The 15,385-nt window shown below is 34.9% G+C and overlaps 3 protein-coding genes across 19 annotated transcripts; 2 read left to right on the top strand and 1 right to left on the bottom strand.

Moving 5' to 3' along the window:
- Positions 1-1,059: 1,059 nt before the first annotated feature.
- LOC103840056 (leucine-rich repeat receptor-like serine/threonine-protein kinase BAM1) lies at positions 1,060-2,820 on the top strand. Its single transcript, XM_009116542.3, has one exon. It carries the CDS (start codon positions 1,129-1,131, stop codon positions 2,566-2,568), a length of 1,440 nt encoding a protein of 479 aa, XP_009114790.1. The 5' UTR covers positions 1,060-1,128; the 3' UTR covers positions 2,569-2,820.
- Positions 2,821-3,073: 253 nt separating this feature from the next.
- Positions 3,074-8,724, top strand: LOC117128231. Its single transcript, XM_033280235.1, has 7 exons — positions 3,074-4,532; positions 4,746-5,075; positions 5,309-5,413; positions 5,528-5,635; positions 5,715-5,843; positions 5,956-7,550; positions 7,712-8,724. Exons 2-7 carry the CDS (start codon positions 4,749-4,751, stop codon positions 7,968-7,970), a joined length of 2,523 nt encoding a protein of 840 aa, XP_033136126.1. The 5' UTR covers positions 3,074-4,532; positions 4,746-4,748; the 3' UTR covers positions 7,971-8,724.
- On the bottom strand, positions 8,131-14,977 carry LOC103847885. Of its 17 annotated transcripts, XM_033280231.1 has the most exons (20): positions 14,012-14,926; positions 13,479-13,925; positions 13,134-13,409; positions 12,958-13,045; positions 11,281-12,149; positions 10,888-11,193; positions 10,772-10,816; positions 10,619-10,705; positions 10,462-10,539; positions 10,277-10,375; positions 10,133-10,189; positions 9,946-10,044; positions 9,730-9,858; positions 9,571-9,642; positions 9,412-9,483; positions 9,253-9,324; positions 9,094-9,165; positions 8,902-8,973; positions 8,736-8,807; positions 8,131-8,631 (listed from the first exon to the last, which is right to left on the bottom strand). In XM_033280231.1, the coding sequence occupies exons 1-20, from the start codon at positions 14,465-14,467 to the stop codon at positions 8,521-8,523; spliced, it is 3,579 nt and encodes a 1,192-aa protein (XP_033136122.1). In that variant the 5' UTR covers positions 14,468-14,926; the 3' UTR covers positions 8,131-8,520. The 17 variants fall into 17 exon arrangements, with proteins under 17 accessions (XP_033136122.1, XP_033136119.1, XP_033136120.1 ...); XM_033280228.1 differs by having other exon boundaries at positions 9,571-9,858; XM_033280229.1 differs by having other exon boundaries at positions 9,094-9,324.
- Between the last annotated feature and the right edge of the window lie 408 nt (positions 14,978-15,385).

Below are 15,385 nucleotides of genomic sequence, written 5' to 3'. Positions count from 1 at the left end.
TTCTGACGTAGGTAATTGCAAATTTGCTGAACTCATAGATTCGTTGCTACTTTATAAATTATCACAGGATGAGGTACATAGGGTAAATATTGCTTTGATGATAATATAACGTTCATATCGTAATGTGTGTTTGTCTTTTTGTCTACTATGTATTAAGAAACAATTAACACATTTAATAATATTAAAGAGTAAAAAGCCTTGTCAATTGTTCATAGGCTTCGAATATTACGAACCGTTTCGCCCCGCACTACAGTTAACAGTAACAAAAATCTCTACATATACAATATATATATACGTTTTTATAACTGTTCAAACCGCACTGCAGTTGAACCGCTTGTCCCGCACCGCTCAATCCGCAGTTACCATTCGGAACCATAGTATAAACCCAAAGTTAAACTCAAGCCCAACCAAAGAAATAAAACCCAGAAAACGGACACGTGTCGACCTGTTAGAGAATAACTTTACACGTGGATAGTTTAGAAGAGAGGCAAAGATATTTTTATATAATAAGATATAGATAGATTTTAAAAAAATAAAGCACTTCTTCCATTTGCGTTGCAATTGCGAAATCGTAGTGTGGCATAAAAGTTACGGAATCCCCACTTGCGCAGTTGCTTATTTGGCAATAGAGCTTTGGTGTAAGTAAGCTCGTCAACTATGACTGCCACACCACCGCTTGTAGGACTAAATAGAAGGCAAAGATATATTCTATTAGAGACAGTCTCTGATATATTATTCTTCGTATATCAGCAGGATGATTCCGATGGAGTTATGTTAAGTGCTAAGAATAAAGATGATGTTCGTAGGTTATGAAGGAACTTTTTTTGACTTTTTGATACTTTAAAACATAAGAAATATGTTTTTGTTTTTTTAGCAGAAAAAAGCGTTTAGGATAATGAAGAGACTTAAAATCTGATGAAATAGTCTTTTTCAAGCCTGTTGGGACTGATAAATTCGACCACGTTAGGGACGGAAACCTTTAATTGTATGTCTCACACTCACATGCAAATGGATCGGTCAAAATTGTCAACTTTGACTTTGAACATCTCGAGCCGACACAGACACTCTACTCTCTATTAATACCATCCATTCGTTTCTTTCAACCCCACAACACAACACAACACCATCATGAACTCTTCTTCTTCCTTCTCAGTATTCATCTTCACAGCCGTTATCATCCTCCGGTGTCTAAACCCCATCAAAGCGGCCACGTGTCATCCGGATGACGAGGCAGGTCTTCTAGCTTTCAAATCGGGTATAACCCGAGACCCTTCGGGAATTCTCAGCTCATGGAAGAAAGGTACTGCTTGCTGCTCCTGGAACGGTATCACTTGCCTTACCGGCGACCGAGTCACCGCGCTCACGGTCAGTGGACAGTCCGAGGTCGCCGGAAGCTTCCTCTCCGGCACAATCTCCTCGTCGCTAGCAAAACTCCAACACCTCGACGGTATTTACTTGATGAATCTCAAAAACATCACCGGACCTTTTCCACAATTCCTCTTCCGGTTACCACAGCTAAAATACGTTTACATCGAGAACAACCGTCTCTCCGGTCCACTCCCGGTTAACATCGGTTCGCTAAGCCAGATTGAAGCGTTTAGCCTCGAAGGAAACCGGTTCACCGGTCCGATCCCAACTTCCATTTCCAATTTGACCAAGCTATCTCAGCTCAATCTTGGCGGTAATCTCTTAACCGGAACAATACCTTCAGGGATTGCGAATCTCAAGCTCATTTCATTTCTGAATCTCGGCGGTAACCGTCTCTCCGGAACCATCCCGGATATTTTCAAATCCATGCCGGAGCTCCGATCTCTCGTTCTCTCTCGCAACGGATTCTCCGGGAACCTTCCTCCGTCTATCGCATCGCTTGCGCCAATTCTCAGGTTTCTCGAAGTAGGCCGCAACAAACTCTCTGGGAAGATTCCAGAGTATCTATCGAGGTTCAAGGCGCTTGACACGTTGGATCTCTCACGGAACAAGTTCTCTGGAGCCGTGCCGAAGAGCTTCGCGAATCTCACCAAAATCTTCAATCTTGATCTCTCACACAATCTTCTTACCGATCCGTTCCCTGCTCTGTACGTAAAGGGGATCGAGTCTCTGGATCTATCGTACAATAAGTTTCACCTCAAAACCATTCCCAAGTGGGTGACGTCGTCGCCGATCATCTTCTCGTTGAAGCTTGCGAAATGCGGAATCAAGATGAGCTTAGACGATTGGAAGCCAGCGGAATATTACTTTTACGATTTCATTGATCTGTCTGAAAACGAGATCTCGGGGAGTCCGGCCAGGTTTCTGAACCTGACGGAGTATCTGGTGGAGTTCCGCGCGGCGGGGAATAAGCTCCGGTTTGATATGGGGAAGCTAACGTTTGCGAAGACGCTGAAAACGCTGGATCTGTCGAGAAACTTGGTGTTTGGGAAGGTGCCGGCTACAGTTGCTGGACTGCAGACACTGAACGTGAGTCAGAATCACCTCTGTGGAAAGCTTCCGACAACAAAGTTTCCGGCCAGAGCGTTTACTGGGAACGACTGTCTTTGCGGTCCTCCACTTTCTCCTTGTAAAGTTTAGCGGCAGGAAGACTGAATTGATGTTCGGATGTACCGTTTAGCTCCAAATAAAGATTTGTATTGATAAGACTCCAAATAAAATTTGTATTAATAACAAATAAACTAGGCTTCGTTATAACGATACTAGGGTAAGCCCGCCGATAGGCAAATGAAAAATAATTAAAACATATACGTGTGTAAGAATATATTTTTTTTTGTCAACGTGTAAGAATATTCAATTTACCCTAAAACAAAATAATATTAATCTTTAATATTTATTTTTGTAGAAAAGATCTGATATATTATTAAAAAAAAATAATTAATGTAACTATTTAACATTTTTTATGTTTGCTACACCTTTATTAAAAAGTAAAGTCATGTTCGTTTGGTTGCCGCAGTTTTCGGCGTCGGCGTTGGCGTCAGCGTCAATGAAAATAGTTGTTGTTCGTTTCGTAGACTCCGACGCAGTTTTAATCGCAGATGCAGATTTTTCGGCGATCGACGCGAGGACGCAGCGTTTAGACGCAGACGCAAATGCAGTACCGGTGTCAATGAAACGAAGTCTTGGTTTCATTTCCTTCTGAATCACAATTTCATTTCCTGGAGTGGTGATGCTTTCACTTTCTTCAAGCTCATGACAAAAAGCTTCTTCCTGTGAAGTAAATGGGTTTAATTTAGTTCATGAAGATGAGCTTAATTAAAAAAAATTGACGCCAACGCAGCCGCATGTAGCTGCGTCAACCAAACGAACAGCACTTAAGTAAATTACTTGTAATTATAGTTGAATTCAGTATATAAATCATCAATTATTTTTCAGTTATATATATATAAGTTGGTACTTTTCTTTTCTTTTATACGTTTTTCCTATTCATGATTTAGATAATGTGAAAAAATGAATCGACTTAAATTTGTTTTTAAATTTAGTTAAATAAAATAACAATTCAAAATTGATTAAGTAAATTACTTGTAATTACAGTTGAATTCAGTATATAAATCATCAATTATTTTTCATTCATATATATATATATATATATATGTTTTAATATGTTGGTACTTTTCTTTTATACGTTTTAAACATATACATGGTTTAGATAATATAAAAAATGAGTCGATTTAAAATTTGTTTTTAAATTTAGTTAAATAAAATAACAATTGAAAATTGATTATTTAAAAATATATACATTTTATTATTACTTTTATCAAACTAACCATATCATCCAAACTGATTTAGATTATTAAACAAATATTGTTTTTATTTTTTAGAGTATAACTGGTTATTTCATTTTTATTTGATTACCTTTTCAATATATTTTTTCACTTTGGTTTTATATATATAAGATTATTTTATTATTTCCTTAAAAAATTTACCATAATTTTTATTAGTAAACTTTTTTTTATTAAAGGTTGTTGTTTTATTTTCATAATATTATATTTCAATAGATATATTGCGTACTGCATTTTTAGATTAAGTAACACTGATTCACTGAATACCTATGGTAAATAGGATTTTGTAAAAGTATATTATTATGAAATTAATTATCTATTATAGTCTATTAGTATAATGGGGAATTGCCACTAATACCACTTTCCTAATACCACTTTTCAACTTTACACTTTTCAAATTTACCTTTAAAATTTTAGTAGGTAAAGTACCATTATACCCTTATTTAATCAAACATAAACATAAGTCTTCTCCCACAAGAAATTGAAAATTCAAAAACCCCTAATCGAGAGATTGATTCCGGCGATCGAGAGATTCCAACGAGAGATCGATTCCGGCGAGAGAGATCGATTCCTTCGAGAGAGATCGATTCCGGCGAGAGAGATCGATTCCGGCGAGAGAGATTCGATCCGTCGAGAGAGTTTCGACGACTTCAGCCATTTTCACCGGCGAGATTTGATTATTCAGGCGACATTGACGTCCGACGAGATTTGGCGTAGACTACAAGCTCAATCGAATCAATCTCTCTTCACGAACGTAACAAAGTGATTTTCGTCTCTTTTCTGTAATTTTTGCTTGGTTTCTCAAAATCGATCGGTTTCTGGGAAGGAGACGAATTTTTCTCATGAAGTTTTCGAATCTCAGATTTATAAAACCTTATAAATTTTTAGCTATGAGGAATATAGTTTTATGTATTTTTCTTATTGATATATCTTGTTGATCATTCCTTCTCTAATACCCATGTTCTTTATAATCAGGTTATGGTGTTCGAAATTTGTTCTATATGTGGAGAATGGAAACTAATAAATGGAATTCACTGGGATTTCATAGTGGATGATCAACGAGGATCCTCTCTTAGTATGATTCATGAAGATATCAGCTACAATGATTTGATTGTGGCTGTTTTAGAAGATTTTGGAATTGATGGCAACAGAAACAGTGTAAATCTTAGCTATGCCTCACCTTCAAAATTAAACTTTGGTACAAAAGAGCTTCCTCCAGCATTTATTAGGAATGATCGTCAAGTAACATCTTATCTGAGCAAACTTAAGGAGAATGGAGACCTTCATCTATGTGTAACCATTAAGGTAACTGCATGAAACTCTTTTGCTAACTTGTTTGTTTATTAGAGTTATCATTTATTTTATAAGGTAGTATGTAGTAGTAGTGATTTGCTCATTGCTTGAAGAAGTTTGCCATAGCAGTATCTATTACAACTTTTACATTTATAAGACCTTATAATAATAGTTGTGCATTTTGCAGGATCATTACCAAATATATTTTAACTATTAGCTTTTATGTTTTTTTTTTAATGTTTCAGAGAAGAACTCAATTATCACCAATGATTATGTCAAATATGATCCAGCCACGGGGTGGAAATAGTAATCATGATTTGCCTATTGCTGGAACTAGTAATCCGCGTGAGGTATTTATTACAACTCTCATTTTTATAAGGCCTTGTAAATGATTATATATTTAGCTTTATCTTTTTATGTTTCATTACAAGATTCATTACTAGCTTTATGTTTTTATGTTTCAGACAGGAACACAAAAATCACCATTGATTATGTCAAACATGATTCAGACACAAGATGAAATTTCTAGTACTCATGATTCGCCTATTGCTGGAAGTAGTAATGTATTTGAGGTACTTTTCAAAACTCTTACCTTAACATTCATAATTATAATGTCTTATAAAGGTAATAAATACATGTTTAATTTTCTAGAGAGGAACAAAAACACACGCGGAGACTGAATGGAACAGCATTCAGAGAGTTGACGAAGTCTCTGGTATACAACATACTTGTATTAGCGACAGTCTTATTTCTCCTTCAAGTGGTCTTGTTAGCAATAAGGTACATATAACTTTTTCCTCTGTCAAATATAAATATATGAGAGTTTAATCAATGTCTTATAATGGGTTATAAATTCTATTTTTAATGTATATGTTTCATGTTTTTATCTTAGAGAGGATTGGACTCGATTGGACTTGCTGTATATGGGTCTGGAAAGTCAAAATTGCCATCTTTCTCCAGTAGACGTGGTAGAGAAAGCATGGGAGAAGATATCTTGTCTCCCAGTTGTGGTGATGATGATGATTTGTTCTGCGGGAAGTTTTTCAAGGATAAAAAGGAAATGAGCACAAAGTTGAGGTTGCATGCAGTTAGTAAAAGCTTTGAGTTCCACACAGAATATTCAGACAAAACACGTTATGTTCTTAGTTGTGTGGATGAAAGATGCAGTTGGAGTTTTCGTGCAAAATCAGTTAAAGGATCTCAGAGTTTTTTTGTTCGTCATTATGTATCTAAACATACTTGTGACACTTCTCTGAGAACTGTTAGTCATCGGCAAGCTACTGCAAAATTGTTGGGAACTATGGTCAGCAATCATTATGAAGGAGGAAAGATTGGGCTGAAACCTAAACAGATCATGGAAAAAGCTAGAAATGATCATGGTGTTGTGATTACATATTCAAAGGCTTGGAGGTCTCAAGAGCACGGCCAAGATATAGCTAGGGGTACTCCTGATGACAGTTATGAAGCTTTGCCCAGTTGGTTTCACATGATAAAAGAAAAGAATCCAGGTTCTGTGACTTTTATCGAAGTTGATGCTGTTGGGAAATTCAAATACGCATTTTTGTCGCTTGGTCCATCTATCAGAGGGTTTAAGTTGATGAGGAAGGTACTTTCTGTTGATGGTGCCCATCTGAAATCAAAGTATAAAGGGACTCTACTTGCTGCCACAGCACAAGATGGTAATTTTCACTTGTATCCTATAGCTTTTGCTATAGTTGATTCTGAGAATGAAGCCTCATGGAGTTGGTTTATGAAATGTCTGAAAACCATCATTCCTGATGAAGAGGATTTGGTTTTTGTCTCTGATCGTGCGGCCTCTATTGAAAAAGCTCTTTTACAACATTATCCTGTTGCTCACCATGGAATCTGCATCTTTCACTTTCAAAAGAATGTCCAGGACAATTTCAAAAGTTCAACACTTGTCCCTTTGGTTGTTGAAGCTGGTTATGCCTACACCAAAGCTGATTTCGATTGCTATTTTCAAGAGATTGAGGAGTCCGACATTGTATTAGCAGATTATCTTCGTAAAGCAGACTTCAGGAAGTGGACCCGAGCTTATTCTCCTGCTAATCGCTTCAACATCATGACGTCAAACTTGGCCGAATCTATAAATTCTTTGCTGAAAGTGAGTCGTGAGTATCCAATTGTCTGTCTTTTTGACACTATTAGGATGATAATGACTAAGTGGTTCACTGAACGACGTGAGGAAGGAGTTCGTCACATGCACCCTGTCACTGTCGAAGTGGGGAACAAGATGAAGGAGCTATATGATTTTACGTCTCGCTTCCTTGAAGTTTCCAAAATCAATGATTCAGAGTTTGAGGTTAAGGGAGATACAAGAGATCAAGTGGTGAATTTTCAAACAAGGCATTGTTCATGTTTTGTGTTTGATATTGAGAAGTTTCCTTGTGCTCATGCAATTGCCGCTGCAAAATCTGGGAATAAGCACGAAAATGATTATGTCGATGAGTTTTTCTCCAATGAAAGGTCCGTTCTCTCAGCCATTGTGGTAATACATCAGCACGTTTATATATGTTTACAAAATTGATCAAATTTATAAGGTTTTATAAATATTGTTCTACAACACTTCTTTTTCATTTTTCTGTCTTTATTGTACCTTTATTTAATTCTCTTAATTTTCTTATTAGGTTTACACTAGCATATTCAGAGAGTGTATATCCTGTTGGTGATAAAACATATTGGGATATTCCTCCCCATGTAGCTTCGTTTGTTTGTCGCCCTCCATCTACACGCTTTCCTAGTGGGAGGAGGAAAAAAAAGAGGATACCAAGTTCGTGGGAGTATGGAAAATATCGGCCCATATCTAAACCATCACCCAAGGCTTACAAATGCAGCAGATGTGGACAGAAAGGACACAACAAAGGTAGTTGTGTAAGGCCTATTTGATAACAGAGTAGTATAAAAACTTGTGTGCAATTGATTATTTTATATGATGTTATAAGAGAGAATTGGAATCGAATAGATTTTGGGGAACCTTTTACTATTACATTTTATCGTTTTATAATGATTTATAAAGTTTACAGGTGTCTAATAGAAGTTATGTTCCTTTTATTTTTACATCTATCATTTTATAATGCTTTATAAATTTTGCAGGTGTCTAATAGAAGTTATGTTATTTATTATACGAAATGTGTGGTTACATAAACTACCCTTTATAAATCATTAGGATTCAGATTAATTGTAGAAATTATATGTTCGTTTGATATCTTAGCTTACTTGCATGAACATAAATAAAATATGTTTCCTTAGCAAAGGTTTAAGGTACAAACCAAAATATATTTTCCTCATCATGAAGGATTAAGGGACAAGCCAAAAGATGTTCCTCATTGAAGACATCATCAAAAGATAACACACTAAAACTGAAAAAGTTCCATAGATATTTGTTAAAAGTACTAAAAAACTGAAAGAGCTTCATTTCTTCAAATTCGCGATGCTTCTAATCGGCATTTTTAAGATCTTCCAAAACACTTCCTATCACATCATCAGCTGAATCTTTCTCAAATTGTTTCTTTTGTTTTTTCGATTTGGGGGTGCCAACATTGTGTTCCTTTATAAGCATAACAATTAAGAAAATCAGAAATGATAATTGGATGTAGTCAATGAAATTTGAAAGAATATTTTATAAACCATTATACATAGAGAGATATTTACCTTATTTCCTCTTCCATTCTTCTTTGTAAACTTCACGTGCTTTTTAGATGCATCCTCATTCCCTTCTCCATCCTTCAATTTTAATGACACAATAAGTAAAGTTACATAGAGCATATTAAACATTTAAAAAGTCAATCAGTTTATAAAGACTTATAAATCAGCTTACTTCATTGGTTTCTGCATGATCTTCTACTTGTTGTTGTACTTCACGTGGGGGTGTTACACCTTTCTTCTTTCCCTTATATTACAAGACAAATAAATAACTTAGCAATTTCGATTTTAATAACAGCCTTTGTAAATCAGAAATGATAATCAGAAAGAACATTTTATAAACTATTATACACAGAGAGATATTTACCTTAGTTACTCTTTCACTTTTCCTTGTAACCTTCACGGGCTTTTCATATGCATACTCATTTTCTTCTCCATCCTTCAATTTTGATGACACAATAAAAAAAGTTACATAGAGTATACTAAACAACATTTTATAAAGCATTATACACAGAGAGATATTCACCTTAGTTCCTCTTTTACTTTTCCTTGTACCCTTCATGGGCTTTTCAGATGCATCCTCATTTACTTCTCCACCCTTCAATTTTGATGACACAATAAAAAAAGTTACATTGATTATACTAAACAGCATTTTATAAACCCTTATACACTGAGAGATATTCACCTTAGTTCCTCTTTTACTTTTCCTTGTACCCTTCATGGGCTTTTCAGATGCATCCTCATTTACTTCTCCACCCTTCAATTTTGATGACACAATAAAAAAAGTTACATTGATTATACTAAACAGCATTTTATAAAGCATTATACACAGAGAGATATTTACCTTAGTTACTCTTTCACTTTTCCTTGTAACCTTCACGGGCTTTTCATATGCATCCTCATTTTCTTCTCCATCCTTCAATTTTGATGACACAATAAAAAAAGTTACATAGATTATACTAAACAACATTTTATAAACCCTTATACACTGAGAGATATTTACCTTTCTTCCACGTTTCTTTGAACCTTTCACGGGGTTTTCAGATCCATTTTCCTTAGCACCGACGTCAACATCTGTATTGACTTCTGTGTCATCCTCTTGTTGTTGCTCCTCTTCCTCTTGTTTCTGTTCCTATTTCAATTAAAGGATTACATATTTATAATGATTTATAAATTTAAAACGATTGTTCAGTTTATAAAGATTTATAAATCAGCTTACTTCATTGGTTTCCGGATTTTCACTCTCTTTATCACCGTCGTCCACATCGTCTTCTGTATCCTCTTCTTCTTGTTGTTCCTCTTCTTCTTGTGGCTGTTCCTATTTAAAAAAAAAAAGATTACATATTCTTAATGATTTATAATTCTATAACGGTTTTCAATTTATAAAGGGTTATAAATAAGCTTACTTCATTGACTTCTGCGTCATCCTCTTGGTGTTGTTCCTCTTCCTCTTGTGTCTGTCCCTATTTCAATAAAAGGATTACATATTTATAATGATTTATAAATTTAAAACGATTGTTCAGTTTTTAAAGATTTATAAATCAGCTTACTTCATTGGTTTCCGGATTTTCACTCTCTTTATCACCATCGTCCACATCGTCTTCTGTATCATCTTCTTGTTGTTGTTCCTCTTCTTCTTGTGGTTGTTCCTATTTTAAAAAAAAAATTACATATTTTTAATGATTTATAATTCTATAACGGTTTTCAATTTATAAAGTGTTATAAATAAGCTTACTTCATTGACTTCGACTTCTACATCATCTTCATCTTGATGTCCTACTTCACGTGGAGGTCTTACACCATTCTTCTTTCTCTAATATTACAAGAAAAAAAACTAGCTTAGCAATTTCGAATTTAATAACAACATTATAAAATATCAAAAATAAAATAACCTTAGCGATTTCCTTTCTTTTGGCATCTATATAAACTCCTAAAACTTCATTTTCGTCAAGTTCATAATCGGCATTCTGTCCATTTACCTGAAATATTATATGTGAGCTCACACACATTGTATTAAGAATATGAAGACGTTATAGATAGCAAACCTTGGTTTTTGTGGCGGCTTCAGTTTCTTTTGACTTCTCAGTTTCCTGTTACAAGTTAGAAGCATATGAATCTTTTTGTCATTTACAACACGAAACAAATATAGAAAGTAGTTTACCTTCACAGTTTCTCCACGAATGTTCAAAAGACCTTCAAGGTACTTCACTCTTTCTTCAAGAGACACTACCTTATTATTGAGGAATTCAATCTTTTCTTGATCAGTTGCATCAATCCCAGGAACAGAATTATTTTCGTCCACTTCAGCTTCAGCAACGGCAATGTCGACACTTCTATTGAGCCAATCTTGTCTCTTCAAACGATATCCTCTTTTGACAAGATCAACAACTCTTCCAAATTCACAGTCAACATCTTCAACCAAGTCGCTATGCAATCCGGGATCTCCAAGGATACATTTGACATCAACCTGACAAGTGTTTGCATATGATCAAACAATCGGTAAAAGAAGAATGCAAAGACTAAAACAGTTTTATAAAACATTATAAACGGTTACCTTCTCCATTTGGTCGAATCTGTTAACCTCCTCAATAGTAAGCGCTTTGGTTTCTTTCCAATGCAAGCACAAGGGAAACTGAATTCCATCATCGCTAATACCAAAGAATGTGCCTAGTTGATTCACAGAAGATAACGCCCAGAGCTGAAGCGCATATATAAAGCCACAAATCGCGTATTGATTATTCTCCGTCAGCTTTGCATAGGTAAAGCTCTTCACTTCTTTCAGTAAATAATCAAAGGCCAAATTCCCCCAGGGATACTTGCAAAACTCTTTGAAATTTCTAGCTCTAAGCAGACGCTCTTCTGGAATACTTGTCACCGGATTGCTTGCCATCAATATCCCTTCCACAAGGATTGTAGCTCCCAATCTTAATCTCTGATCAGCAGTAAGCTCTTTACTCTTTTCGACAAGAAGCTTAAGCAAGGTGTTTAGAGTTTGATTCTTGTTCATCCATGGATCTTTCTTCTTCTTTTTTGTTGCTGAAGTCTCGGCTTCATCTTCATCTTTATCAACAACACAAGGCAGACCCGTTGTCAAGTGGAATTCTCTTAGAGAAAACCTCATTAGTTGTTCTCCAAAAGTAAACCACAAACCCTTCTCGCCTATATCAATTCTCCTTAAGAGTAAGTGATGAATCAAATGCCTTGAAAACACCATAAGCTTCTGCTTCCTTCCCATCTTAATTACCGGAGCCAAGAATGAATCTTCAAGCTTCTTGAATTCTTTGCCCAAAAGGGTTTCAACTTTACCAACCAACTTCAGATTGGAGCGCTTGTTAATTCTTTGCAATACGACTCCTTTTGTACCAGTTTCGGAGATTCTTTTTGGCAAAGCAATCTTGTCATTAGACTCACTCATCGTTTCACCTGAAACAATTCAAAATGGCAATGTCAAAGATATGTTTTATAATGACTTATAAAGGTTTTGTTTATCAACACTTGTAAATCATAATAGATCATTCTAAAATCGATTAACCACATCAAAAACGAAAGAACTAGCAATGAAATATATCGCAAATGACAGAGTGAGAAGAAGAATCGCTAAGAAGAACCAATAACATTACCGGAGTTAAGAGAAATCGATGGTGAAAAGTAAGTTTTTGTAACCAAAGAAATGTAGAACGGCGGAGTATAAATAGAGATCAAAAGATGCGCTTCAGCTCTGTATCAGAAGAGACGCGAACGGAGGAAGGCGATGAAAAGTCCCGACTTTTTACCCTAATTCGTGACGGTTTTATTTTTTTTACACTAAGGCCCAATTTCGATTATCAATGTTTAAGGCCCAAGTTTATTTATGGTTTAATGCTTAGAAAACGGTTTTATAAACTATTATAGATTAACAAGCTTCTGCAAAATATTTATATGCTTTTTAAAAAATTTTATTAACCCTTATAAATTATTATATAGAGATTCATAAGTCTTTATTAATTATTGTCAAAATTTGTAAATCATTTTATACAGATTTATAAATCTTTTAAAATTGTTTATAGGTCTTTATATATTACCTTATTTTATAAATCTTCATAAAACCTTATAAGCCCTTCAAAATAATTGTCAAAATTTTATATAGATTTAGAAGCCCTTGTAAACTATTTATTGCTCTTATAAACTACACATATTTGTAAGTCTTTATAAATTATTTATAGGCTTTTATAAATCATAATCTACATTTTACCTCGTGGAATCTCTTGAGGGTCTATGATTGGAGTGGCTACATCATCCATCATATCTTCTGATTCATGAGGTAATGGTAACTCCTTTCCCTACACATCATTAGTAAAAATATATAGTTTAAAGATAAGAAAAAGAAGCCTATGAGAACACATATATAGGTGATAGTCTAAAACTTACATATATGGTTTCATGGTTTTGTGTTTCAGCCTCAGTGGCTTCTAAAACAGAAGTGTTTCTGTGTCTCTCGAGAGAGGATGTGATTTCTGTGGCATCATCATTCACCTTATCCTCTTCATTGGATTCTAAAACAAGTGTGATACTAGGGCTCTCTTGATCGGATCTGATTTTGGTGGCATCATCATTCAACGTATCATCTTCATCGGTGGCAAGTGTGTTACTAGGACTATCTTGACCGGGTCTGATTGGTGTGCCAGCATTATTTTCAAATTCTCTCTGCAAAAATGGTGTAGGAAGATTTTAAATTGCACCAAAAATGAATACAAATTATGTGTGAGAAAATACCTCATGTGCGCGAATCCAACTACCACCACCTAGCCACTCCATTGACAGCCTAATCTCAGTATAATTAAAAACCGCATCCTCTTTTGTGGCAGCGAAATACACTTTGTATTTGTTTTCAAGGAGAATTTCCGTCACTCGACCTTTGCGCCACCCATGGGTAACAACCACTTCAACATAGTCGTTCAGACTGTACTCTGCACAAAGATCTCGAGGAGGAGATGGCCTTATTTTGCAAATATCAACTATTAAATGTTTTCCTTCCGCTTCATCACTCGAATTTTGTGAGATTGTACATCTTTTGATCAGAAATTTTCTTCTATCATCTCCTTGTTTCCGAACTTCTGTAATTACCAATGCTCGGACCCAAATTTTTTCCTTTTCACTTTCACTAATTTCACGGGTCATTTCCACCAACTTCCCTCTCGTAAACATGTGTTGACTCAATACCTTCAATTCCAAAACAATCATATATAAGCTAAAGCCCTCAAACATTCAAAATTTTATAACTTAAAACATACAAAAAAAAACAATACCTTGTTTTTGCTTTTGACCCATTTGGAGCCGATCCAATCAGCATGAGGTCTCAGTTGGCTTCTGATGAATCTCATTATGTCTGGTGGATCATCAAAGTAAACCAAAAAACTACCATCTGGCCTTTCAACTACGATAACACCAGTCCACCAACCATTATTAAAATAAGCATCCACCACCGACCCTTCCTTGAATACGACACCCTCATTCAGACACTCTGGCGGGACTGGCCGAATAAAACTTCTTTCAATAGTTTCCTTCAAAGGACTTACACCATCTTCGTTGAACATAGTTTTGTAACTAACCCGAAGCTTTTTTCCTGTTACTCTCGTCGGATTTTGCTCGAGGATAGCTCTATACCAAGAACCTCTGAACCCATCTTCTTGAATAGATACTTCTACTTCACAATCTTTGGCAATAGACAAAAGTTTTCCTTTTTTCTTCAAATTATTTTTCATCTTCCTGAGGAGGAATCGGAAATGCAGATCACAAAAAAAAAATCAAGAAAAGAAAGAAACTAGGTGAATTAAGATCAAATGAACGACATGCATCCAAGAAACTGAAACAAATTGAGATTTTAGATAAATCAATTAGGTTCCATACAAAAATTCAATTCGATTTTGGAGTGTATATACAAAAGCAAATAGGAATTTCAATTTGATCTAAATTGAATATAAAAAATCAAAAGAGAATACAGTGAATGTTCTTGAATTAACTTTTGCTAAATTCGATTCAAGTTGAATTGGAACTGAAACTGAAACAGATTGAGATTTTAAGTCAATCAATTAGGTTTCAAACAAAAATTCAATTCAATTTAGATTGTTGATTCAAAAATGAAGATGAAACTCAATTACCTTTTGCCACGATAATGATTCAAAATGGGGAAGATTGTTGTGTTGATTCTTCTTCTTGAAATTTACGGACATAGAGAAACGATGAAGAAATGATAGAAAACAAGAAAGCAAAAAAAAAAACGTGTCATAGTGAAGAAGATGAAGACGTGTCGCGTGAGAAGAGTTAAATTTACTGTTTTGCCATCCCTTTTGGTAAATGATAAAAAAACAGATAAATCGTTGAGGTCATGGGTCGAACACGGGTTTCTGTCTAAATTGAAATTTTAAGCAACCTCAACTTACCACTAGACCATATTACTTACTCGTTATGATTAGCACGTATACTCATAATGTTGCTTACATATCATCATTTTTGTATATAAACTGATTTAGAAGCCTTTATAAATTGCTTCAATCATTTTGGTTGTTTATACAACTTTATAAACCTTAATTCTTTTTTGTTTTATGAACTGATGAGCTCTTGAAAAACGATTTATAAATCTTTATAACTTTTATATACTCCTTTATATATCGTAAATTCAT

This window comes from Brassica rapa, chromosome A09 (assembly GCF_000309985.2).
Source record: "Brassica rapa cultivar Chiifu-401-42 chromosome A09, CAAS_Brap_v3.01, whole genome shotgun sequence".
NCBI lineage: Eukaryota > Viridiplantae > Streptophyta > Magnoliopsida > Brassicales > Brassicaceae > Brassica > Brassica rapa.
Note: the sequence above shows the minus strand (reverse complement) of the source record. Positions and strands in the feature narration are given on the sequence as shown.

Excerpts from the sequence above, each read along its gene's own strand:
- LOC103847885 (XM_033280217.1), bottom strand. The coding sequence starts at position 14,467 with ATGAAAAATAATTTGAAGAAAAAAGGAAAACTTTTGTCTATTGCCAAA. Across the intron at positions 13,410-13,478 it reads GTTGGATTCGCGCACATGAG|AGAGAATTTGAAAATAATGC; the intron begins GTATTTTCTCAC and ends CCATTTTTGCAG. Across the intron at positions 10,817-10,887 it reads TTCGTGGAGAAACTGTGAAG|GAAACTGAGAAGTCAAAAGA; the intron begins GTAAACTACTTT and ends AACTTGTAACAG.
- LOC117128231 (XM_033280235.1), top strand. The coding sequence starts at position 4,749 with ATGGTGTTCGAAATTTGTTCTATATGTGGAGAATGGAAACTAATAAAT. Across the intron at positions 5,414-5,527 it reads GAACTAGTAATCCGCGTGAG|ACAGGAACACAAAAATCACC; the intron begins GTATTTATTACA and ends TTTATGTTTCAG. Across the intron at positions 5,844-5,955 it reads GTGGTCTTGTTAGCAATAAG|AGAGGATTGGACTCGATTGG; the intron begins GTACATATAACT and ends TTTTTATCTTAG.
- LOC103840056 (XM_009116542.3), top strand. The coding sequence starts at position 1,129 with ATGAACTCTTCTTCTTCCTTCTCAGTATTCATCTTCACAGCCGTTATC.